Genomic DNA, 25,049 nt, shown 5'->3' with positions numbered 1-25,049 from the left:
ATATAATGAAGATTTCCTTTGTATAGTGGAGTCCTCAGTCATGTGAGTACCCACCACTGGTACAATGATAAGAATTCATAAACAGTTTTACCATCTGATGTACAATTATTATTATTTTATGCTACCGACACAAATGGGGGTCTGGAATGGAACCCCTGTGTAAAACAAGGATTTCCTGTAAGTTTAGGCTGCAGTCTTGGTCATTTATTTAAATCAACAGGGTTACATGTTTTGGATTGTAGCTGCCACTTTTGAAGGTTCTGTTTTAAATAATACATTATTTTTTTCTCTCCTTTTCATTTTCTGCTTGGCTTCCTTTGAGAACTGTTCAGTTTTATATTTGCCTGCTTTAGTGATTTGATGGGGTTTTTTTCTTTGTAGAAATTGATGAACCTGCAAAAACAGATTGGGTTGAGGTCCCAAAGCTTCCAGGCTGTAGAAATCCAGAAATCCCTGTGAAAGAAGATAGTCTGATCCCAACTCCGCTGGCTCCTGCCATTGCCTTTCCTTTGGCAAATCCTGCTGTGGCTCCTCAGCCAAAAACAAATGTATGCCTTATGACAGCATGCTGATTCATATATTAATATTTGCATTGAGAAGTTGTACTCCAGTGTTCGTTTGAACTTTCATTTGAAGTTGGTAGTAGTTTAATATTAACATACAGATAATAGATCGCAGCAGACAGTAATCATTTTATCCCTGTGGCTTCTTGGCAATTACTTTAAATCCCATATGCAACCTGCTTTTTCCTGCCAGCTCAAGAATAATGGAGAGGTTGAAGGAAATAGGAAGTACCTGTGATTTGTTCTGTTAAAATAATTTCATTATTGGGACTAGGAGTTCAGGAATGATTTCAAGGGTCTGACATATTGGTTGAAATATCTGGAGGTATTTAATTTCATGTAGTGCTTGCTGACTTTGTGCTACCTGCTAAATTACTGTATAATGCATATTTCATATAGATAGACTTCAGCTCTGATACATTCAGCTATCCTTGATCAGAATAAATAGCTTCTACTGTATACCTTGCCATTTAGTAGAGACTCGGGCAAAGATATCGAATGTTTTTTTAAAATAACAAATATGTAACTCAAGTCTCTCTATGGGCTTATCATACAGGTTTTTTAAAAATGTGACTGAATTAAATGGATAATGGGACAAACTGCTGGGAATCAATGACATCTTTTTGTCCTTTCCTCTTTCCCCCAAACTTACCGTTTCAGCTCATTAGAGTAGACCAAATGACTGCTGAAGAACCAAAAAAAGAGTACAGATTCCAGCTGTCTTCTGTTCGCCCTCAGGCACGGATTGATTATTACCATATGATTGAAGAGCTGGGTAAGAAATCGGTGACCAGAGCATATTGGAGCTCCATCTGGTGGTGGTGGTTGTTGTTGTGTTACAAAACACCTCATCACTTTCTATGTCTGACCTTCCCCTAGTAGGAATTGCTTGTAAAAATAACTATATTTAAAACCCATTCTTTAGGTGGAGTGGTGCTTGAGAAGCAGTGCTTTGACCCTAGGTGTACCCACACAATAGTGGGGCACCCTATTGGCAATGAGAAATTCTTGGCATCAATGGCAGCTGGAAAGTGGGTACTTCATTGCTCCTACCTGGATGCATGCAGAACAGTACAATGCTTTCTACCGGTACGGCATACCTTTAAGTAAATTTTAGTCTGTTTTAAAAACTCTTTTAGTGTTGTATTTGTTTTTAAATGTGTAACCTGCTTTTCCCCACATCTGTGTCAGCAGCTTACAAAATGAAAACATATGATATACAAAATTCAAAACTTAAATATCAGAGATTAAAACATCAGGACACCATTCATGGTGCAAAGGCATAAATGAAGCTGATATAATTTACAAAAGCCGCATGCGATCAGAAAGCAAATGATGTGGTCAATTGCTGAAGCTGAGTAGGTCTGGGTCTGGGCAGTGTCTAGATGGGAAATTGTACATATTCTCCCTTGAGTTCCATGGAATAGAGGCAGGGATATACATGAGGGGGAAACAATGAACCGAAATCTTTCCTCACCGCAATGTCTTAAATGACTGAATCCCACTTTGATTAGCTACTCCATGGATTTAAGCTGAGAATTCATTATTTAGGTTGAGTGGTGCTTGAACTTGGGTAATTTAAAAGCATGCTTTCCCTTTAAAAAAAATCTCAAAGGGCACCCAGTGTAAATGTTACATGTATTTTATTTGTTTATAAAATACTGTATGGGTTTCTTGTTTTGGGGATTTTTCTTGTTTCATGTTGTTGACTGAATTGCAGTGAATAAGAGACTTTCCACCCATTAGGAGGAAGATTTTGAATGGGGAAGTAATTCCATACTCAGTGCTGCATCTGAAATATCTGAATCCCAGAGGAATTTAGCAGTTGCAGCAATGAGGTGGAGGAAAATAATACAAAGACGGCGAGAGGAAGCTGGCATTACCGAGGTATTTTTCCTGAGGAGTAGTGCGTTTTTTGAAAGTAGCTCTCAGCTTTTTATTTATTGATTGATTGACACTTTGTGGCTGTAAAGAGAGATGCAATTCATTTTATTTAAATGAACAAAATAAAATAGAAACAAAAAGTGAATAAAGAAATAAAAAGGTATGTTATATCACTATATATTCAAGAGATGTACTTCAGTGTAGTAAAACAGCATTCTGACTTACTAACGTTAAGCATTCTAACTTGTTAAACTATTTTTAGAAAATGTGTTGCTAAACTTGCTTTAAAAATTTGTAGCATTTTATAAGTATGTGTTCATGTGTATACACACATATTAATAGCTCTATCTTTGTAGGGCGCATTTCGGGGTTGGAAAGTTATTTTGAATGTTGACCCAGCCAAGGAAGCAGGCTTCAAACGTCTTCTAGAGTCAGGTGGAGCAAAGGTATGTATTCTGTTCATTTGCCAGTATAGATGCCAGTGGGTGTTGAATTGCTGCTTTCTGAATAATAACATAGTATCTTAAAATTTCTTATTCGATCAGAATGATGGAACTGGTTGTGTCACCAGAAACTTTTTGTCCTGTGATGGCAACACACATCCATTAAGTGTACTCCAATGTTATTTTTCCATTAATTTCAGTTAAAAGTATTGTAGTGTCTATTGTTCCAGATCCACTTGGGGGCGGGAGGAGAAATCAATCAGTATTTTTGTTTTACAAATAAGTATTATGTAAAAATTGAGCAAATAATTTAGGCAGGTGCGGGGAACCTTCGGCCTTCCTGATGTTGCTGAACTACAATTCCCATCATCACTATCCATGGCCATGCTCACTGGGGCTGATGAGGGTTGTTGTTCAGTAACATCTGGAGGGTTAAAGGGTTATTCACACCTCTCTCCAGCTACTTAAACACAAACGTGTGTGTGTGGAGTTATCTGTAACGACAATGGTTATTTTACCAACCTTTTTTCTATTTCAATCTCTCCAAGTTCATGTAACTAACAAAATGGCAAGAGATCTTTAAAAAAGTATTTGAAATAATAATAAACCAAGACTTAAAGCTAATATACTCATGATGGGGGGGAAATGGAGGTTTGTTTGTGCCAAATTTGCAATTGTATTATATGTACAAACTCATATATGTATATGAGGGAGGAAATGGAAGAAACCATTGCAGAAAATGAGGTGGGGGAATAGAGCTAATAAAAATAATTTTCTGGTACTCAGTTGGCTAAATATGTGGGATTGATATGTCTGGTAAGCCCAAATATATTTCCTCCATAATTGCTATTAGATTAGTTGCATCCTGATTACTGCTTTAAATTGGAGAAATTGTTAAATACAAGGATTTAATAAGAAGGTACGATTGAAGTCTCAATTGTTGGAAATACCTGGTATTCTGGAAAGCTGAATATTTTCAAGTAATGGTTGAACACCCTCTTAACAGAACAGGTAGATTTTTGTCTGTATAATTCAGACTAGGGTAGCCACTTGCTAGGTTCTCTGTGGCAAGTAATTTACTCACAGACCCCTCAATTCCACATTCTCTCCTTAGCCATTGGCTCTTTGAGACTGGACACAAGACACTGTGTGCACAGGCTCAAAAATAGTTTCAGAAGCTGCATGTGACATGGAGAACTACCACCCTTTGCACTGTGCTGTAATACTGTGCAGTATCAATGGCACTTGTCCAGCCAATTTCCTTCCTAGTATTCTGGGAGAGTGGAAAATATGCTTAGAGATAGGGTAAGGTGTCAGAGGAACAGAGTCATGGGGGCTTAGCCATGTGGAGATGTTGTACAACCACTGCACCCTATTTTGACAATGTAACAGTTAATATGTTTTTAATTTTGCATTCCACTTCCAGGGCCATCCTGGAAGCTGCCAGCAGGGCTGGCGGTCCACCTTCTGAAATTCTGCTGGCAAGGCTAGTTTAAATGTTAATTGTACCCGTGTACCATATATATAAGTAATTCAGTGTCTCTGTGTTTGAAATTACAGGTGCTGCCTGCTCATTCTGTCTCTGTCTTTAGAGAAGCCACCCATCTTTTTGCCGATTTTAACAAACTGAAGCCTGAGGATTTAAGAGTTAATTTAGGAGAGGCTTCTGCTCATGGAGTGAACTGCCTGAAGCCAGAATACATTGCTGACTATCTTATACAGGTCTGCATGCCAGTAGCACAATGTGACTTTTGTTACTTTTAAGAAAACTTGCCACATCTCAAAAATCAGAGCTGTTGCAGCAACTATGTGCAGAATTTTGTGTGCCTAGAGCAGGGGTCTGCAACCTTTAAGACAAAAAGAGCCACTTGGACCCGTTTTCGAAGAAAAAAAAATCTGGGAGCCGCAAAACCATTGCAACATTTAAAACAAATATATCTCCGGAGCCGCGATCTGACAGCGGGCAGGAAGGTGACATCGGGATGGTGCGTGACTAACGCACGCACCGCCCCCATGCGACATCACAGCCAGTACAGCGCCCGCCACAGTGGGGAGTGTCGGGGCACACAATGCGCCTCCTCCCCTCGCCAGTATCCGCCCCGGAGCCGCGGCAAAGGTGTAAAAGAGCCACATGCGGCTCCGGAGCCGCGGGTTGCAGACCCCTGGCCTAGAGCAAGGATTAGGAAACCTGGGGCAATTCCCAGTGGCAGTAGTCAGCATGGCCAATGGTCGGAGGTGATGTGAGTTATAAATCAGGAACACCGGGAGGACCACAGGTTTCCCACAAGGCCTTTCCCTTTGTATGACCAATAGGAAAGCTGTGTGTCTGGCAGTAGAAAAAGATAGAAAACCTGTTGCCTTCCCAAGGCTATGGATTGTGCCTCAGGTGCAGAGATTGTGATGATTACGTTGCTCTTGACCCATTTTCTTCAGCTTAAAACATGACATTTCAAGACAGGTGGATGTTGTCTTTTTCTTTGCCAGAGCTGGTTAGAACAAAAAGCAAAAAGGGCTAGGTCTGCAGACAGGGCAGACTTTAGCCAGTATTCCTGCTGAAATGCTAGGGTAATATGTAGGGAAAGAGAATGTCTGATAATGAATTCAAGGGTGCGATATTTGAGAGGAAAACTTAAAAGCTGGAAGCATGTGTTCCTATTGTGGGTGGGTGTGCATGTCTTGGTAACGGGCACGCCTTAAGAACGTCCTAGGTAAAGAAATGTGGGACTAGTGATGGTTTGGATCTTTATAAACTAAACTAAACTAAACTAAACTAAACTAAACTAAAATCTTATTTTGAAGGAGCAACCACCTCAAATGGAAGGTTATCGTTTGCTGGTATGAAGATAGGCAGCAGCGTCTGGCAGAGAACATGAAACCGGGTTATCTTAGAAGCAGATATCTCCTGAAGAAACACGCCCGATAAAGCAAGCCTGAGTATGTTGATACCTTAAAAATATTTTTTCAAATTTCTATTTATACTTGTTTTCTTTCCACATAAAAAGGTCATTAAATGTTTTTTGTAATATTTTGTGTATATGGCTTTTAAAATGAAATTTGGTTGCTCAGAAACTAGACTCCACTGATTTTTGCTGCCAGGGTAAAGTTGGTTCTTTGAATATTTTAAATTTATTCTTTATTTTCTTAGTAGATTTATGTCCCTTTGTGTGGAGCCCAGTCATGCTTCCCCATAGCATATTTTCATCCCTTTTCGGCTGCTTTTACATTTACTTCTAGAATAAAGGATGTTGGACTTACTGTGAAGGTTAGTTCTGCTCAGCTGGAGGTCAGTGATGGAGGATTCCTCCATTTCTGGAGGCTGGACTTCCAGAACCTTCTACCTGTAGGAGCTCCCTCAGTTCTGGAATGTACAGCATTCTTAATAAATTCTAGAAGCCAGGCACTTCAGTATATTGAATGAAATGCAATACAGTGGTGCCTCGCAAGGCGAAATTAATTCGTTCCGCGAGTTTTTTCGTCTTGCGATTTTTTTCGTCTTGCGAAGCACGGTGTTGGAAAAGTTTTGGAAAAGCTTCAAAAATCACCAAAGTCTTCAAAAACCTCAAAAAAGGCTACCACACCGCGTGCTATGAGTTGCTCCTCGAAGTCAAGTCGCACCTGTATTAACGGTTTTAAGAAAAAGGAAACAAACTTGCAAGACATTTCCGCCTTGCGAAGCAAGCCCATAGGGAAAATCGTCTTGCGAAGCAACTCAAAAACCAAAAACCCTTTCGTCTAGCGAGTTTTCCATCTTGCGAGGCACCACTGTATGTTTAATAAGAAGCATAGGAGGGCATTTACTCTCAGTGCAGAACTTTTCTTAGCCCCTGCCCTATTCAGTCATTATTTGCATTTTGAGGCAACAAGAGACTGCTGGGCCATGCCTTTAGCTCCCTGCCGTCATACTTAATAAATAGTAATTTTATTTATACCCCACCCATCTGGCTGTGTGGCTTACAGCATATACAAAAAAACTATAAAACACCAGACGTTTCCTGATTCTTGTGTTCTTCTGGCTTCCCATGGGCTAAGGGCAATAATCGACAGCAGCAAAACGGCTGTACTTTAGGCTCCCCATTGCAGTAAACAGATGGGAAGCCAGGAGCCATTTGACAATGAGAGCAGGGCTAAAGGTGTGCCCTGGAAACTGCTTGCTACTCGCAGAGTAATGATTGAAAAAGGCTAAGCTAGTGCAACCTGAACAAGTTTTGAGGGGAGGAAATAGCGTATTGTATCCCACTTTCCAAATGTTGCTGGGTAGAATGCTTCTGTTCAGGATTTCAGCTGCTCCATTCCACCACCACGCCTTCCTTTTTTGTGTTCAGTCATCTTGGGTTTATTGGAAGTGAAATCAGCTTTCCCCCCTTAATATAATGATTTTCCATTGATTTATTTTGACAGCACTCACTTCTGTCACCAGGGACATTTCCCCCCTAACCCCCTTTTTTGCTATTCTGCTGGAGAGGAAATGACCTGTTCATACTTTGAGGTTCTTTCTACAAAATTTAAGATCTGTAAGCCACTCTCCCTCCTTCCTATGCAACCATCCAGATTCATTCTGCCAAGCAGCTCCTCTCAACATTCCATGCCATTTATCCTAATTGGACTGTTGTTGGAGGGACTCCCCCCACCCCATAGACTACCTAACCACTGTGAGAACAAGATACTGCATTAGATGGATCTTTGGCCTGATGAACAGGGCTCTTGCGTTCTTAAAGAAAAATAGTGTCTCATTGTTCACAAGTCTCTATGTAGTTAGTATGACCAGGGGGTGTTAAGACACATGTTAACAATGGACAGTTCCTTATTTTAAACCAGAGATGGGGGACCTGTGACCTCACCCCCAATGTTGTTGGGATTCTAATTCTCATAAACACTAGAATGATCAACCAGCAAGGGGTGGTAGGAGTGTGCCCCAGAAACATGTCGGGGGGGCCACAGGTTCCCCCACCCTGGCTTTAAACATACACTTAAAAACAGTAGATCATACCAGAGGGATAACAAACAGTGTGAACATAAGTTTATTTCATTCAGGGGGTTTACAAAAAAAAATATGATAATTGATCTTAAGTAATTTCCATGCAAAACCCAAAAAACCTTGTTAATACAATTAGAGCTGCACAGTTAATCACATAAAACCAGAAAGGGGATGCATAAAGATTGAAAACTCAACCATGCCTTCTTGCAAAGTCCATTGTTACATGATCCATACATTTAAATAATGTTTTGTAAAGAAGCCTTCTATAGTAGTAGCAAAATACTGTAATGAAAAAGTTGAATAAGGTGACAGAATCAGCCATCAGATGTTGGCCGATTAGTTATATGTTGTGCACTGCTATAGCACCTTCCATCAGGAAAACTCAAAAGCATTTTACAATGAAGTCAGCCTCACAACACCCCTGTGAGGTAGGGAAGCATTATCTTTACAGCCTAGAAAACAGAGGCACAACAAGACTTCCATCCACTCCTATGCCATACTTGCAGCAGACTATGCTCTCATCCTTGCAATGGTTTGGGATCAGATTCTTTTCATTGATGTTCATGGACTTGCCTTTGGCAAGTATGTTAACGTTTTAAATCGAAGCAAGTGGTCTATATACCAGCAACGTTTATGGTAATTCATATTCTAATAGAAATGTCAAACTTTTTTTAGTTCTTAAAGTTACTTTATATATATTTAGAAGTAACTAATCTTTCATTTTAGTAACCCCCATTTACCTAATCGCAGCTTGAAGGCTCTGGAGGTTCATATTTGCAGAGATAATACATCATCCTAAAGTATTTCTTCCTATTGTTATTTTCCTCTGAGAACTATTCTACAGATTTGGCAGAATAGGAATGACAGAATTCTAAAGTTCTTATTATAGGTTGGGTGCACTTTTCAAATACTCTCCTCTATATGAAGCTTCATATAGGGCCTGGCAACACCCTATATATTTTTGTTTTCTACTTATGGGGAATGTGGAGGATCATTAAAAATACAAGCCACCCACCCCTGCACATAGAGCTGGTATGATTTATTCTTCAGAATTTTCTGAATCCTCTATGAGCAATTCAAGTATTTTTCTGCAGTTCCTTTTTAGTATCTGTGTTGTTTCAGACACATTGAATAAAAATGCAGTTTTATAGCTGCATCAGAGCTTTGGGACAAGATTACCTCAAGTATGAAGTGAATCAATTCCTGGGCACTTTTATGTAGGTATTATGTAAAATAAGGATATTGCTTTCCAGGATAGAATTCCTTTACATTTTGCACCTTTTAGTCTTACTTCCCAGGAAAGTTTCATGTAATGCTTACTATCAAATTTTCTTTATGTGGGCTCTTTTGAGCTAATAAAACTATACAAAGAAGCCTACTCAATGTGGCTTGGATTTTTGCCTACCTTGCTTTAAAAACAGCTTCATGAAAACTATCAGTTCTGACTCTATAGTTATCTAGGCCTAGGCACAGTTTATCCAAAATAATGCAGATTTTGTTTCACTCTTCTAACATTACTTGCAGCCGTCCACACTTTCAGCTATAACATGGATTATCAGGGATACAGCAGTCTAAGGCCTCATCACTAAACTTTTCCACATACAGGTCCCACTGAAGTCAAGTATTAAGAGTATATAGAAGACACTGTCTATGCAGACATGGCTTTAACAGTACAGCCTGACAGGTGGTGGTGGGAAGCTGAGGAATGACCCTGCTCACCTGATGCTAACATACTGGATCTCATATCTGAATGGGAGCCTATGCATGTAGAACCCAATACCTCCAAGTCCTTGGAGTAAAAATTGTGCTGTTTGGGCCTATGCAGGTTGGGCAATATGCACATAGTCCCCTATTCAAATGAGACTCGAAATATACAGGTATCAAGCAGATGCACCAGCAGTGCAAGGGCACTCATGACCCCCTAAAGTTTATGAGTGCTGCTGTTAAGAGCCACATCTGCATAAAGCTTGCATTGCAACCACACCATTATAGCATTTGTACAGACGCCTCTGAAAGTGATGCAAAGGCTCTCAGGCACTCCTAATGCTTCCATGGAATGAACACCCACTCCATAGGCTCTCTTTACCATGCATCACAGATGCATTAAAAATGATCCAACCATGTTTGGAATAAAAAGCTCTACCATCAACACATATTTCTTGTTATGCTTTCAAAAGTTCAGATTAAAACCCTATTTTATTTAAGCCTGGCTTATTTGACCCTCACATTCCTTTCTTTGCATGAAGTTGGCTTTCAAGTGCTTTACTGAATAGGTTACAACTATTACGCCTGCTTTGAACAAGATGATGTCATGAACATTATAAAGTGTCAATAATGCAGTAATACAACTAAATATTTTTATGACCAATTACAAATATGGTGCATGTTCTGCCAAAAGTCAGTCTTACGTCCATTCACAGAATAGCTACTGGAACACAAATAGAAAATGGATTGCACAAGACCAGGTTTGATTTCGGGGATAGAAATGTTCCTATTGTGCTTGCTTCGGCAGCACATATACTAGAAATGCTCCTGTTGGGGCGTTCCTGAAATTTAGTGCGTGGCTGCTAGAAACAAAAAGCAGGGCCAGATTTCTTCATGCTAATAACTAAAACTTCACCATGGAAGTTTACCAATAACGAACTGGCAACAGATGTCAAGAAAGAACCATTACTCACTTCCAATCTCAATATGCCTAAATTAATCTTCCTTTCCTTTTAGCCTATGGATCATAAACTGTAAAGCAGTTCTATAACAGGATGTATCCCATTATATAGGTAAAATAGGCATACATAAGGATCCAGCAACTTCACACAGCATTAAAGGTTAGTCACAGACTGCCTCTATGCATATCGGCCTACCAAGGAAGTAGGGCTACACTTTGTCCTAAAAGCGATTCAGCAGTATGAAAAGAACTATATGCCATGTTTCTTTGAGCTGTATCTTGGGTTTTGGAAAATATTTGTGACTTAGACAATTCAGAGGCCTAGTGCTTCAATGACCTGATTTACACATCATGTTAAACCATAGTTAAAACTGGTTTATTGTGAATATGCTTTCTTTCCTCTCACATCTGCTGCTGCCAGGAAACAAGCTAGGCCCTTGACTTTTCAAGATGCTTGAACCAATGATTGGGCTTAGTTTCCCCAGAAATGCACTCTAAGCAGTAAGTTAATAATCTTGGTTACTGCTCTTTGTTTGCAGAGAAACGGGTAAGAACCCCAGGTGGTGACATCACAACAAATCAGACTGTGGCTTTCCCAGCAGCAGGAGTGGAGCTTTTCATAATTGTTCAGCACTGTGCACCAGTGTGCTGTACACTCACATTAAACCAGGGTTTGTTTTTAACAGTAGTTGAATGTGAGATGTGTACTGGGCCAATGGAATCAAGTTCTTCTATGTGAAATATTTCTCTTTGAGGCTTCAGACTCTAAGGAATGGGCAGCCAACATGGTACCTCAAGATGCTGCTCCAGCTCCCATCAGTCCCAGCCAGCATGTCCAATGGCTACCCCAGATCTAGGACTTCAGAAGGCTGTCCAACTGGGATTAGTGATTGCAATCAGCGGCTCTGATTACAAACCTCAGCACTTCTAGTTCCTCACCATAGCAAGCAATCAGCTTACTTGCTACTTCCCATTAGTTTGTGGCTTTTGTTAATAGTAGTATATGGGTGAGGTAGACAGTAACCAGACAAAGCTAAACGAAGATCACTCCTCATTAGCAACAGCTGCTTTGAAGTCCCAATTCTGTGCACATCTACTCAGAAGTAAGCCACGCTGAGTTCAATGGAACTTACTCCCATGTCATGTATAAAAAATTGCAGCCTCGAGTTTCAACTTCATGATCATTTATCAGCTTTGCCATGCTCAGTTTAAATGACATAGCATCATAACTAAATGTACAGATTCATTAGACTCCAGAAGCCATGTACATTGCCATGTATTATATTTATTAATGTTACAATGTTATCTTGCTTTGTCGACCATGCCCAAGAACTCAAGTGAAGATACAAAGGACAGCTTCATCCTACTCTAACATACAGTATATTAAAACTTGATTCATGTGTAGTAACAACCTTCATAAAATGGCAAAGTTGCAATTTTAAGTTTTTGCTATGTCATTAAGTGACATACATATTACACATAATCTTTAGCTTTAATACCCTGCCAATGTTTTGTTGGCGAAGAAACACACTTTGAGGAAGATACACAACTCAATGGTGTCAGCTGTAGATTTACTTCAGTGATATGGACATCTAGTGGCCTAGCTTTACAAAAGGCAACTGTTTAGTAGCGTTTTCTTTCAATTATGCCAAGCAATTCTTTGATCACAAAGCCAATGCAATTCTAGGCAGAGGGGGAAAGTTCGTTACCCAGAATATTAATCATTTCACATCATAGCCAGTCGTCAATTGCAAAGTCACCCCATGTTTATAACTAAAGCTGTTTCCTATGAATGTATTTTACCTACCCATCTCACAAAGCTGTATGCTCTGAGGATGTCTGAATTCCTGCTCAAGAGTCAAGAAAGCAACAGGACTCTTGAAAAGACACAGTAGCAGCAGCAGCCACATCAAGATTTAGTTGAGAAGAAAATTTATGGAGGATTACCTTCTGTACCAGGTATCTCTTTGGGAGTTGGTTTGAATTCTATTCACGATCAGTGTCATACTGTACAGTAAAGCACAAATCTTAGCATATAAGTGTTATTGTACTAGTATCTCTCCAAATGTCACACAGCTGGTCAGAAGACTGATCTTTGACTGAAGTTTTCACTTAATCTTTGGGCAACAGACAAAAAACTGTCATAAGTGCAACACATTTCCAGAATATTTCCATGTTTCAACCAGTAAGAAACCACAACAAATGACATTTTTCACTAGACATATAATTACTTCCATCCTGCAAATACAATAGTGTGTGCGACCAACAGCTGATACTTGCCATAATACATTGTTAAGGTTAAGTATACGGCTTGAATTTTTCAAAAATGAGCTCCACAGACTAGGGGCGCATAGACATTTGTTGGCCATTGAATGCAAATCTACAGAAATCCTAGTCACTTGAAAATAAAGAAAAAATAATGTATGGATAGTCTGCATAATCCATACTGCTACTTGACTATGCTGCAATTTCTCAAGCCAAAAAAAAGGCATTTTTTAAAAAATAAAAGAGTTTACATAGATGAAACCAGTTAATATACGCAGACTAGTGTCCCTACCTAAGTTTTCTATCTGGATGGATATTTATTTTCTGGAAACCTAAATTGAAACATAACCCAAACAAACAGCTCAACACTACACTGCATATTTTTGAAAGTGGTATATGCTAGAGGTTCCTAGTAAGTTATGGCTACATATGAAAGGATGGAATAATAAATGGGGGCACAGGACAAATTGCTCATTTAAGGTCACTTAAATTTGTCATTTAGAATAAATCAGAACCCAGATGGCTGACTTCTGCAGGATTTCTGAGAGGAATCCAGTAGAGCTGGTTTCGAGTTTCAGATGGCCACTAAAGAGTTGTAACCTTTTCCAGAAGTTGTGATCCACATGGTGTCCACAATGAGTGCAGCAAGTCTGAGGTAGTCAACCCTTACGAAGGCTCAGTATCTGAACATAAAAAAATTTGAAATAACCACTGGCTGCCGATAGCTTTTGCAGAGTAATCAAAACACTGGGGACTCTTGTTCGACCAGTTACATTAATTTCCCTCATATCCAAAAGAAGTGTCAGATGTACCAAATTAAGCATACTTCCATGGAGCAAATCACTTACGTCAAAGAGGTCTGCACTTGTTGCAGTAGATCCAGCAGATATAAGACGGCATGTTCATAATAGGTGGTTTAGTTACCTTAGACTGGAAAGGTATCAAATAACCATTCCTTAATTGTAATGTGTGTACAGCTTTACTGATCCCCAAGCACAGCATATTGGTTGTCTAGCTGAAGTTTAGTTGCCTGGGATTTTGAAACCTCATCCCTACCTCTAGTTTTGTGTTTTACTACTTCAAAGCTCTTCTCCATTTCTTTATCCCTAAGGGAAAATAAATGTAATCAGTAACTGTCTTACACACACTTGCCCCTTAGTAATATTATTTCAATGACACTAGTTTTGGTTGCAAAGTTCCATGGCTAGGGCCACTGACAGAATGGATATATGGCCCAGAACCCAGGGGGCTATTGTAGGCAGAGTCAAGAGCTTCTGCATGTTAAGTGGGATATTTCTTTGAACACAAAGCCTCAATGGCATTAACACAAACTGCTTTCAAAACACCACCAGCAGATTATCTTCTGTTCAAAAAAACAAGTTCAAAGCTATGCTGAAGAGTGTGTTAGTGGTAGAGTTGGCTGAACTGTGGCCATAAACAAACATGCTACTTCACACTCCCAGAGGTTTGAACACTGCAATACCATAACAATTGTAAATATTTTAAAGTAACTGTTCCAAAGCATTGGCCTATATTCCAAAAAAAAAACCCTGCAACTAGTTCTGCATGCCCAAGAGAGGTTTAAGGAAAGCCTCTTTCGAAATGGGGTGCTCAGGTTTCAAAAACAGTTTGTGATGTGGCATTGGGTGTATGTGTGTGTCTGACAGTCAAAGAAAAGCATTCCACCAAGCACGCCCAAGGCCTTGGGGGCCCTTAAAGTAGCTCTCAGGATCACAGTCACAATCACAATCTCAGGGTTAGTGAGAGATTGTGCTGAATGTCCTGCAAATGCCATCTTTGTTAACATACTTTGTTCCACAGGCAGACAAAATTGCAACAGGGTTTAAGCTGTAGTTTAGCCGAGCAAGTCAACTCTGAGGCATAAAATTATTTCTTCTGCTGAGATAAGAAAAGCACTGAAGTCCTGCAAATGGCACACTGAATTTAAGATCCACACAGGACTGTGATTTGTTATGTGGAATTGGCACACATCATGCCTTTCAACATTCTACCACCCAACCCCTCAGAACACTTTCCTGTAAAACAAATTAAAAGCCTCTTGACCAAACTTATGCAGGCAGTGCTCCTAGAATAACATATCTGCAATTAAAATCCACTTGCTTCTTCTGGTGCAAATAACACCACAAACTTGTTTATGGTCTCAGTGGACAGGTTTATGAAGCTTTGAACCAATGATTAGGGGGGAAAGAGATTTTAAAGCAGATGTGCAGAGTCCTATTACTATACTTACTTTCTAGTATCTACATGCTTGGCAGTGGCCTGCAACGATGGGAATTGTGTATCACTATAAATCTCTGGGGGTCCTTGTGGCACTTTCCTTGTTCTTGTTTCTCTTGCTCCGGGTGGCCTATATACTCCACTGGACTGAACTGGCTCTGGGGCTTCTGCAAGTAAGACAAAAAGAGTATTAGAAATAGTCATGTGTAATTAGATTAATATGAAGGACTCTGCTGTTTTTTAACCATCTTGGCATACTTCAATTATTATATGAACCTGTTACAATATTCCAGTTTAATATATTCAGCCTGGATTTAAAAAATCATCTGGTGTAGCGGAGTGCTGCTAGCAGGCAACCTATTATCAAAACTAATCTTAAAAACAAAGAATCCCAACTGCTTTTTTCAGGAATAATGATAAATCATGGTTTGTTGTTACATCAATGTTGTCTCTACTTCAAGAGATGGGCAGAACCTGAAACTTCTATTTCCAGTTCAGAATAAACTATTGTCTTCCTGCTTTTGCCAAATATGGAAACTGTTACCTTACAGAAATTAGTTCACAAACTGGGATATCAGACACAGTGAGAAATGTGGTTTATTCCAAACTACAAATGGAAACTTCAAATTTCCTCTTTTTTGAGTGAAAAAAGGAAGGCAAGGGGGAAGTATGCGAATCCACCTAAATGTCGTGTGGCGCTGTTTGTGGCAAGATGCTTCCAAGACACTTCCTAGTCTTTCTTTTTTTAATTAGCCACATCAAGAAAATATTTATTAGTATACATCAGCATTTGAAAACAGCTCGGCGCCAGTTGTGACTGGCAACCGGCCTTTTTTGACTGGAGATGCCACACTGTCAAGCAAATCACCTGGTCTGCAGGGTAGTGTGGCAGCAAAAAAGAAAATGCCCAAACCCCAGGTCCCAAGACCTACAGGGCACCTAGCTTTCCTATCCCAGTTTCTAACACTGGACATAAGGGCATCTTGTCTATGCATGAGAAAAACATTATTTGCACATCCTTTTTAAGCAGAGGCAAATACAACTATGTATACTACCAAGGTAAGCAACAGTAATCTTATGTACTGCTTTTATTATCTCCCTGTAATACTATGATTTTCCTCTCAAATGAAGAAAATGTTTAACAAATGTTAACTGTTAGGAATTCTGGCACCTAGGGAGCTTGAATTTTATTTTATTTTTTAGCTCTTGGTATTAATACTGTACAGCAGGAACAACACCCTACACCTATTGAGCGATGGCTATACTGCATCACACACACTACTTACCCTTGCATTGGTAAACAATGCTTTAATTTTAACAAACCGGATTACTTTCCCTCTCCTTAGTTCTGTCAACTTGTTTCACTTTTTCCATAGAAGACCAACCTTATTAATTTGTATGAATCATGCTACATAACACAGAGGTTTGTATCCTGCAATTAAATTTTGAGAAGCAATGGGAAGCTCAAATAACAGAAAGCCCAATACAAGCCATTTCAATCAATATACCTTTAAAATAAACAGCGGAAAAACCAACAACTCACCAATAATTTCAGCAACAGGTGTCTGTGTAGGAGCAGATCTATTCCAAGGACCTGACAACTTATCCATACCCCCACCTGGTTCTTCACTGTTATCCCTTGGCTCTTCCCTCTTTTCACCATCTTCATCATCTTTTTCACTGAAATAAAAACGAAGGTGAAATACATGTTCATCATTTTCGTAAAGCAAGAATGTATGACACCATGCACATTTTGCATATTATGACATTAAGTACAGTTCTCCACCCTGTGTGAATATACAAAAGTATCAACAGAGTCTGGCAATTTAAAAAATGGGCCTGTAGTTAGGAAAGGAGGGACAAAGATTTAGAATTACACAACTCAAGGGATAGCAAAGGCAAATAATTCCAATATAATTCTGCCCATATCTGTTTTAAGAGACATGCTTAAACAGCATATTACCCAGCAAAAGGAAGTAGAGTAGACAACCACAGTTTAGTTCTTTAAGTTTGACAATTACTGAGAAGTGACAGAACACCCATAAACATGTTTAAAGTATTCAAGTGCTTTCTAAGCCATACAAAGCAGCAGAACTTCAAGGAAACATTTTATAAAAGTGGCTAAGATGCACAGATAGATTGTGCTGATCGCTTCAAGCCATTCTGTGGCAAGTCTAGGGATATGACTTTGTTAGTGCCTTTTCTTCAGCTATTAAGCTGTTGTATGTTAGGCTGAAATAACTCATGAGGCTGCAAGTAGTATCTCTTGTCAGTGAGGCACATCCAGAAAGTTGATGAGTACAATTATATTTTAACAAGTGTGTTTTTTTAAGACAGTAATACCTAATTTGCATGGAATGAACTCTGAGACCACTGTAGTCAATTACTTCTTCTTGCTCAAATTCCTTCCACTCATCCTCCTCCTGTAAGAGAGACAAACATTACGTAGACTCATTATCTGCTCTTAACAGAAGGCAAACAGCACAATAAGCTCTAAAATTATTGTGTAATATAAAAAACAAAAAAAATATTAAATTGTACAATAGTAAAAAACCCCTCACAGAATGCAAATATTTCTATTTCTTTGCAATGAAGTAAGCACTGCCTACTTTAAGAGCACATAATACATTTCAAGTTTCCAGAGAATTTCACATACATTTCTTATTTCTAATTAATATACATGATTACCTCAATTCTAACATATTAGCTTAAGCTAGTAAAGAAGAGTGCATATAACTTGTGTTTCTGCCTAAGCATTTTGTTTTTATCATCCAACCTGGCCCTATTGGAATAGACTTTAATAACACTTTGCACTTATTTCCTAATATATTCAAGCCTCTTCATGGCAGGCATGATTACAGTGTACGATGTGTGCAAGTGTGGGTTCATACACTAGTGAAGTTTCCCCATGATGCAGTGGAATCCTTGAGTCTACAGGAAATAGTTTGGATCCAAAGACTCCACAGTTCAGCTTGAGCAAGAGGTGATGGGAAAATAGGCTCTTCTTGGCTCTCTGGAGTTAGCTTTTTGAGGACTAGAGATAGTGGAGAGAAAATTGGCAACAACACCCTCTCATGCAAGTGGAAGGGCTTTCCACTTTGGATCCATGCCACTGTCTTCCTTTAAATTTCGGCCATCTATTAAGCAGAGGATTAAATTTCAGCTGGAAAGTTACTATCTACGGCCAACAGATCTTACCCAAGAAGAAAATACTGATCTGAAAAGTATCTGCTAACAGGAAATCTACACTCTTATCTTCCAAAAAAAATGAGACACAGATGGACAGCATTCTAGACTGGTAACTTGTTGTCCATCAAAGCAACACTCTTTCAGTAGCTGGGTCCATCTTTTATTACCTATACAATGGTACCTCGGGTTAAGTAATTAATTCGTTCTGGATTTCCCTTCTTAACCTGAAGCCCCAGTTTAGCTAATGGGGCCTCCTGCGGCTGCTGCGCCGCCGGAGCACGATTTCTGTTCTCACCCTGAAGCAAAGTTCTTAACCCGAGGTAATATTTCTGGGTTAGCGGAGTCTGTAACCCGAGGCACCACTGTATACTCATACCAATTATTCTTATAGTGCTCATGCTTATGTAGCCAAAGCAGCACCATCAAAGCACATTAGCAGATCAGAGTAACTTTGATGTATGGGTATGTACCAAAAAATCTATAGGGAAAAACAGGTGGACCCCAAAGAAGCACCCTGAGTTGCACAGAACATTGTGAGAGAAGGGAAAGAACCTAACAGCAGCTCCCCATTAGAAAATATTGCAACTTTTGGGGGGTGGGGGTTTAGCCTAGAGAAAAGGCACATGAGGTGACATGGTGTAAATCTGAAAAACTGTGCATGGCATGGACAATTTTTCCCTCTCTGAAAACTCGTGGACATCCAATGAAGCTGAATTAGGGACAGATAAAGTATTCCTTCATGCAGTGTATAGTATAAACTAATTTGTTCCCACAGGAGGCAGTGATGGCCACCAACTTAGATAGCTTAAATAAGGATTGGACCAATTAAAAGAGAATAAGGCTAGCAGTGGCTACTAGCTCCGATTGCTCTGCCTCCATTGTTTTTTTTTTATAAGATATTTATTAGCATTTTTAAATGCTCTGCCTCCATTGTTGGAGGCAAGAATGCTTCTGAACACCAGTTGCTGGAAGCCGCAGGAGGAAAGTGCTCTTGCGCTCGGATCCTGCTTGCTGGTTTCCTATAGGAACCCGGTTGGCCAGTTTGAGAACAGTATGCTGGACTAGATGGGGTTTTGTCCTGATTTAGCAGGCTCTTCTAAAGACGTGGAATAGAATAGAGTGGCTTGAACAGGAGACAAGACACACACACACACACACACACACACACACACATATTAAAGGACAGAAAGAAGCATCTGATTGCTTGGACAGGCCTCCTGGTTCACACGGAAAATCTATTTTTCAGTGTCCCCAGGGACAGAAGACAGCTGCTCAGTGTTGGGGGAGAAGGGATTGAAAGAGACAAAAAAAATAAAAAATAAAAAAAATCCATACCACAGCATTTTGTTGCAGGCCCACCTATGGCTCCCTAATGTGGATTTGTCACCAAACTTATTCCCTCATCTTAAAAAATCATTGCAATGTTGTCCAAACATCTGATCTAGAATCACTGCATTAGGTTAAGAACAGCCTGCTGAGCCAGGCCAATGGGCTGTATAGTCCAGCATCCTATTCTCACAGTGGCCACCCAACCACAAGAGGATGAGCCTCAATGTGACAACGGCCAAACGTAGAATTAGATTTATAGATATATATAAATCTGCCCTGTCCTTGAGCTTTATAAAAACTGCAGTGTCTCAAATATTGAAAGCTACTGACCAGATAAAACAAGAAAGCAGCATTGTGTGCAAAAACCTCATGTGCCAGTGAGAGCTGCTTAATCCATGTTACACAGCTCCAATGCAACTGAATGAAGTACTTCGGGAACCATTTTTGGAAGGCAATGAAAAGCCCCGGAAGAAGTTGCATTACCATTTACTTCTACGGCTGAAGGTAAGCACTCAGTGGCACGACTGGACGATTACACAGGAAAAAAATTTATCCCTGCCTGCCAGCATGAAGGCACAGCTCAAGGGAGAGAGCCACGGCCTCAGTTACTACGGACATGCCTCAAATGAACAGAGGCTGCTGGGAACAAAGCAGTTTATGCAAACTCCGGCGCCGTTACAAAAGAGCTAGAACATGCCGGGGGTTGCGTGGGTGGGGGCGCAAGACGACTATTTCAAGCCCATTGATTTGGGTTCCACATCGGGTATCTACTTATCGCTAAATACGGGAGTCCTAAACTCTGCCCTCGTTCCCACCCCATCCGCCGGGAGGGTTAAGGAGTGACCGATGGGTGCGACTTCCGCGCGCCCCACGCCAAGGCCACGGCGGCCGGGCTGACCCCGCAAAGGCGCCCTCTGCTGACAGGAAGTCACCAACGCCCACAGGAAGCCGATAATTCCCTACTTCTCTCTCTTTCTCACCGCCATCCCCCCCCCCCCCACGCCGCCCCATGACTGGTCATGCTGGAACCCACCCGGCTCAGACCCGCACCCGCCGCCCTGCCTGCTCACCTTAATCCCCCCCTTCGTCGCGGCGGCGTGGGCATTGGAGGCCGTCCCGGAGCCGCCCTCGCCCTGCCGGCTCCCCCCGCCCCCACCCCCGCCAGAAGCGTTGGCAGGGGCGTTGTGCGAGGCAGCCGAGGAGGCGGCCGTTGCCGAGGCGGCCCCCCGGCTGCTCTTCTCTTTCCGCTTCTTCTTGTCCCGCTTCGCGAAAAAGTCGTCCAAGCTCCTTTCCTCAGTCTCGGCCATGGCGGCGGCAGAAGCGGCGGCTCCTCCTCGCGCTCCGGTTCAAACCGGTTGTGGCTGACGGGACGTGTCTTCCTCGCGCCTGACGGCGGTTGGGCGCCTACCAAGCCGACGCGCTGCGCCGGGGGCGGGGGAGTGAGCGAGGGAAGGCGAGCGGGCGAGCGACCCCCTCACAGGTGCCCACCAACGGCAGCCCTCACGTGCGCCTCAATGGGGGTGGCAGTCGCTCGCCCCTTCCGCGGGAGGCGAATGGTACAGTCCTCAAACCGCCAGCTGCCCGCGCGCCGGACGCCTCTCTCCCTCCTCAGCTCACGCGGCGGCGGCGGCGGCTTCCGCTCTCCACGTTGGTGGCCGCCGCTTGACACAGCCAAAGGAAAAGTGGGGGCGAAGGAAGAGAGGAGGTGGGGGCGGAGCCAAGCGGCAGGAGCGTTTTCTAACGTGGCACCTTATTGGGCATGGCGGCGCAGAGGCGGGAGGCCGCGCGCGCCTCCTTCCGCCGGGGCCAACCCGCCCAAAGGGAACAAACGGCCCGGGAGCCAATGAGAGGCAAAGGAGGCCTGGGTGACGAGCTTTGGGTGCGGCAGAAGCGTCAGCAGCCCCGTCTGTGATTGGCCCGGCGGCCCGGAATGTGGGAGGAGAGAGAAGGCAGAGGGAGTGCGCTTGCGCGAAGTCGACGCCTTTGGGCGCTCCGGGAGTGACGAGGCAGTACAGCGCGGGCAGGTGTTCGTTACGGGCCAGGCTTTGATCTTTCTGCTCTCCCTCAGCGCAGAGATAGCGGGCCTTGGTTCTACGCGCGCTTTTTTTTTACTCGCCGTCCTTCTGAGGGGGGCGCGTTGAGCCCTCGAGATGCTGCCGCCCTCCCCTTCTGACGGGATTCGGCAGCTGCGCACGACAGGCAGAAACGCAACCGGTGCAGCTGCGCCCCTTGCCTCTTGTGAGGGAGAAAAACCGCACCTGCGGGGTTGGCTTCTTTAGGGTGTTTATATCCTTCTCCTCAGCCAAAAAGACTCCCGCAGCGACTTAATGTGAAATTAAAGCAATACGCTCCCTTACAATCTTAAAATGAAAAAGGAGTACGACGCCCAAGAGGACAGGGGGAAATAAATCTCAAAAGTTTAAGCACCAATTTCTAGAGACAGTTGTTCCTATGCTGACCAGCTGGCATAGTTAACAGGCAGAAGGTGCCAAGGGCAGCTGGGCCTCCAGCAAAGTGGATGCAATGAACCAGCTTCCTCTCTTGCGCTGAGACAGGGTGATGGAATGCCAACACCCAGGTGACAGTTGAAGGTGAGGAGGCCTGATGGAATGAGTTGCCATAAGATTGGAGAATTGTAGAGTTGTAAGGGGCCCCAAGGCCCATCTGGTCCAACTCCACTGAAGGTTTTTTAATAGTGGTTGAATGGCCATTGGTCATGGATGAATTGCAGGGAGTTGGACCAGATAATATTAGATATTTGAAGATGGCTATCATATCTCCTTTCAGTCTCCACTTTACCAGGCTGAATGTACCCAACTTCCTCAACCATTCCTCATAAGGCTTGATTTCCAGACCCTTGATCATCTTGGTCACCCTCTGCACACACTCTGGATCCTTAAATTATGGCGCCAAGAACAGGACACAGTACTCCAGGTGTTGTCTGACCAAGGTACTATGACTTCACACCATACATTGTTGATGTAGCCTGCAATAGCATTAGGTATTTTTACTACTGCATCACACTGTTGACTCACATTAAACTTGTGGTCTACTTAGACTCCTAGATCCTTTTCATATGTACTTCTGGCAAGCCAGACACTATTGTGTGAAGGACTCAATAGCCGCAAAAAGCCTGTTGGTTAATTAAATGTAGACTTGTTTAGTCTCAGTTCCAATTTAAGTGTGTCCTTACAGTGTTTCCTGAAGTATAGATTTTTATCTAGGTAAAGGAAAAGCCCTGGACAAACAGTGAACCCATTACCAGTCCCAGCACCTAAGTTGAGTAAAGCTCCTGTGAGCAGGTGTGTAATATGCTATCTAAAGTGGCAGGTGAGGGCCAACCGTGAATAAATTTACTTGCAATTAACACAGTGATCTTCTGATATTTGCAAGTAAATTTACCGTTAATCCTTGTACTTTTTGTTCTGTTATGTAAGCAACACAAGGACAAAGCACGACCACAAAAGGCAAGTCATAATGAAACAAAAAGCAACAACCTTAGCTGCAAAAAGTAGATTTACACAAAATGGATTCACCTGTGTTTGGTGTGGCTTGTGCTAGGTAATGTGCATATGATTGTAGTCTAAATAGGCAAATTTTGTAAGCTGCTGTTCTGATACCAGGGCTTTTTTCCCCCCAGCCGAGCTCAACGACTCAGTTCCAGCACCTCTCAAGTGGGCACCATTGCCATTATAAGAGAACAAAGGAGGAGTTCATGGTGAGTTATGGCACCTTTTTCTAGAAAAATAGCACTGCCTGATACTGTTGGTCAGTTAGCAAAATTCTACACCCCTGTTCCCTTAGAATTCAGAGAATGCCTCTGCCCAGCTTGTTCAGTAACGAATGTGGCTTTAGCAATTAAAACTAATCCATAAGATAAGGTTGTAAGATACAATAAGTAGCACTAGCAGGGACTTTGATAGGCTGCAATTTCTTTAAGCATTTTTCTAACTGATGTTTTTTTCTAAAATCAACTTTTTGAAATCTCTTAAGTCATGTTTGATTGGGTGTTGTTGTTTTTTAGCCTTTTCTGCACCAACTTTATGTGCAACAGATTGTGATTTCTTTTATAGTATGGACATGGCTCCTATTTGCTAGTTTGTTTAGAAATGCATTTGAAGACAGTGCTTTTTGTGGAGACCTTACTGCTTAAACGCAACAAGGAAAGCTAGTAAGGTTCATAAGAAAGACATTCTTTAATTGGGCCCATAAGCTCATGCCTTTTGTGAAATTACTTTGGGGCATTATAGTCAAAGCAGGTCTGCAGAGTAGTTTGGAGGAATGTATATACCTGTGTTAAGGGCACAACATTGAACTCAGCAGGTTTTACTGCTGACTAGACATGTAGGATTGTGCTGTGTAGGGTGTAGGGTAAGTTTGCATTTCCATCTTCCAAGCCTTAAAACTGACTAAATACTGTACAGCCTTGTGGTGTCAATATCAAGAAAACGTTTCTCCCACTTTTTGGGTGTGCTGCTTAGCATCCAGCTCGAAGTAGATTTCTGAAGAACTAGAAAGCTTGCTTATAATTTTGTGACATTTTGGTTGGTAATAGTTAAGGTATTTTCCAACTGTGGATTTTGAAGTCTTTAGAATGGATCACAACTTTCCATGCTTTTTAGTGTCTAGTTTTGCTAGTGACCCTGGGATGTTAGGCTAAAGCGAGGGCTAAGGGCTCTTCAGAGAATTCCAGGAAAATTATAGTATGGTTTAAACGATTTTCATCCAGTATCCTGCCCTCCCTCCTTTGGCCATATTAACATATCTTCACAATTATATAGCTTGCCTCTACTATTTATGCTCTCCTTTTTGTGAAAACACTTGCATAGTTTCAGTAAAGTGAAAGACCTACTGCCAGGGTATTGGCGTCAAAGCATTAATTGTTTGGGTATAGAACTGTTGCTTTCTCTACACATTGGTTTACCTGGCCTGAATTTAGATAAACTAAAGGAACAAATCCCACACATCCGCAGAGTGGACCTATTGTGTGCACGTTCCTCAGAGATCCAAATTAATTTAAAATTAAGGCATCATTGTAAACTGTGGTGTGGTTGTGAATGTCTGTGCAGGAGCTTTGTACACCATGATGAGAGATGGACAGATGGGAAGCAGCTGAGAAGTATTACTGGTACTGGACGACTCAGTGTGAGTTGTGTGACAAGCACCAAATTTGAGAGGATTAGTGGTGTGGCTTAGAATGTATTGTGGGATCAAGGTGACTGAGCTTCCATCTAGTGCTGTTGACAATACCCTTGTCTGTTACAAACCTGCTTATATTATTTAATTCTATCAGTTTTCTCTTTTAGATTGATGTGTTCAAATCAAACTTGGTTAGACTCAAAATGTTTCCAGTGATCAGACAAAAAGTATTCCTATTGTCATTTAGTAGTATAGTGCAGCCCTCCCCAACCTGGTGCCCTGCAGTTGTTTTGGACTACAACTCTCACCAGGAATGATGGGAGTTGTAGTTCAAAACAGCTGGAGGGCAGCAAGTTGGG

At 41.6% G+C, this 25,049-nt stretch overlaps 2 protein-coding genes and 1 long non-coding RNA gene across 9 annotated transcripts in view; 2 read left to right on the top strand and 1 right to left on the bottom strand.

Annotated features, from left to right (window-relative positions):
• The window catches only part of TOPBP1 (DNA topoisomerase II binding protein 1), a 34,901-nt gene extending 28,942 nt beyond the window's left edge, over window positions 1-5,959 (top strand). Inside the window, exons 22-28 of the mRNA XM_083467785.1 lie at window positions 382-548; window positions 1,224-1,338; window positions 1,489-1,652; window positions 2,310-2,450; window positions 2,804-2,893; window positions 4,451-4,612; window positions 5,690-5,959. Coding sequence (XP_083323911.1) covers window positions 382-548; window positions 1,224-1,338; window positions 1,489-1,652; window positions 2,310-2,450; window positions 2,804-2,893; window positions 4,451-4,612; window positions 5,690-5,731 — 881 coding nt within the window. The 3' untranslated portion in view covers window positions 5,732-5,959. The remainder of the gene's footprint in view (window positions 1-381; window positions 549-1,223; window positions 1,339-1,488; window positions 1,653-2,309; window positions 2,451-2,803; window positions 2,894-4,450; window positions 4,613-5,689) is intronic.
• Window positions 5,960-7,885: 1,926 nt separating this feature from the next.
• Window positions 7,886-21,391, bottom strand: CDV3 (CDV3 homolog). Of its 2 annotated transcripts, none has more exons than XM_083468567.1 (5): window positions 20,622-21,391; window positions 17,377-17,456; window positions 16,577-16,713; window positions 15,047-15,200; window positions 7,886-13,901 (listed from the first exon to the last, which is right to left on the bottom strand). In XM_083468567.1, the coding sequence occupies exons 1-5, from the start codon at window positions 20,856-20,858 to the stop codon at window positions 13,775-13,777; spliced, it is 735 nt and encodes a 244-aa protein (XP_083324693.1). In that variant the 5' UTR covers window positions 20,859-21,391; the 3' UTR covers window positions 7,886-13,774. The 2 variants fall into 2 exon arrangements, with proteins under 2 accessions (XP_083324693.1, XP_083324694.1); XM_083468568.1 differs by having other exon boundaries at window positions 7,886-13,478.
• An 80-nt stretch (window positions 21,392-21,471) lies between these two features.
• Window positions 21,472-25,049, top strand: part of LOC310690010 — a 34,579-nt gene continuing 31,001 nt past the window's right edge. The window contains exons 1-2 of one of the 6 annotated variants that reach the window (XR_014517770.1): window positions 21,472-22,129; window positions 23,192-23,269. This is a non-coding gene — a long non-coding RNA (uncharacterized lncRNA). Of the gene's footprint in view, window positions 22,502-23,133; window positions 23,274-25,049 lie in introns of all 6 variants that reach the window. The other 5 variants (XR_014517771.1, XR_014517772.1, XR_014517773.1 and 2 more) reach the window with 5 other exon arrangements.

This window comes from Podarcis liolepis (genome assembly GCF_965112155.1).
Source record: "Podarcis liolepis genome assembly, chromosome: 12".
NCBI classification, from domain to species: Eukaryota; Metazoa; Chordata; class Lepidosauria; order Squamata; family Lacertidae; genus Podarcis; species Podarcis liolepis.
This window is presented reverse-complemented; position numbering and strand designations above follow the sequence as displayed.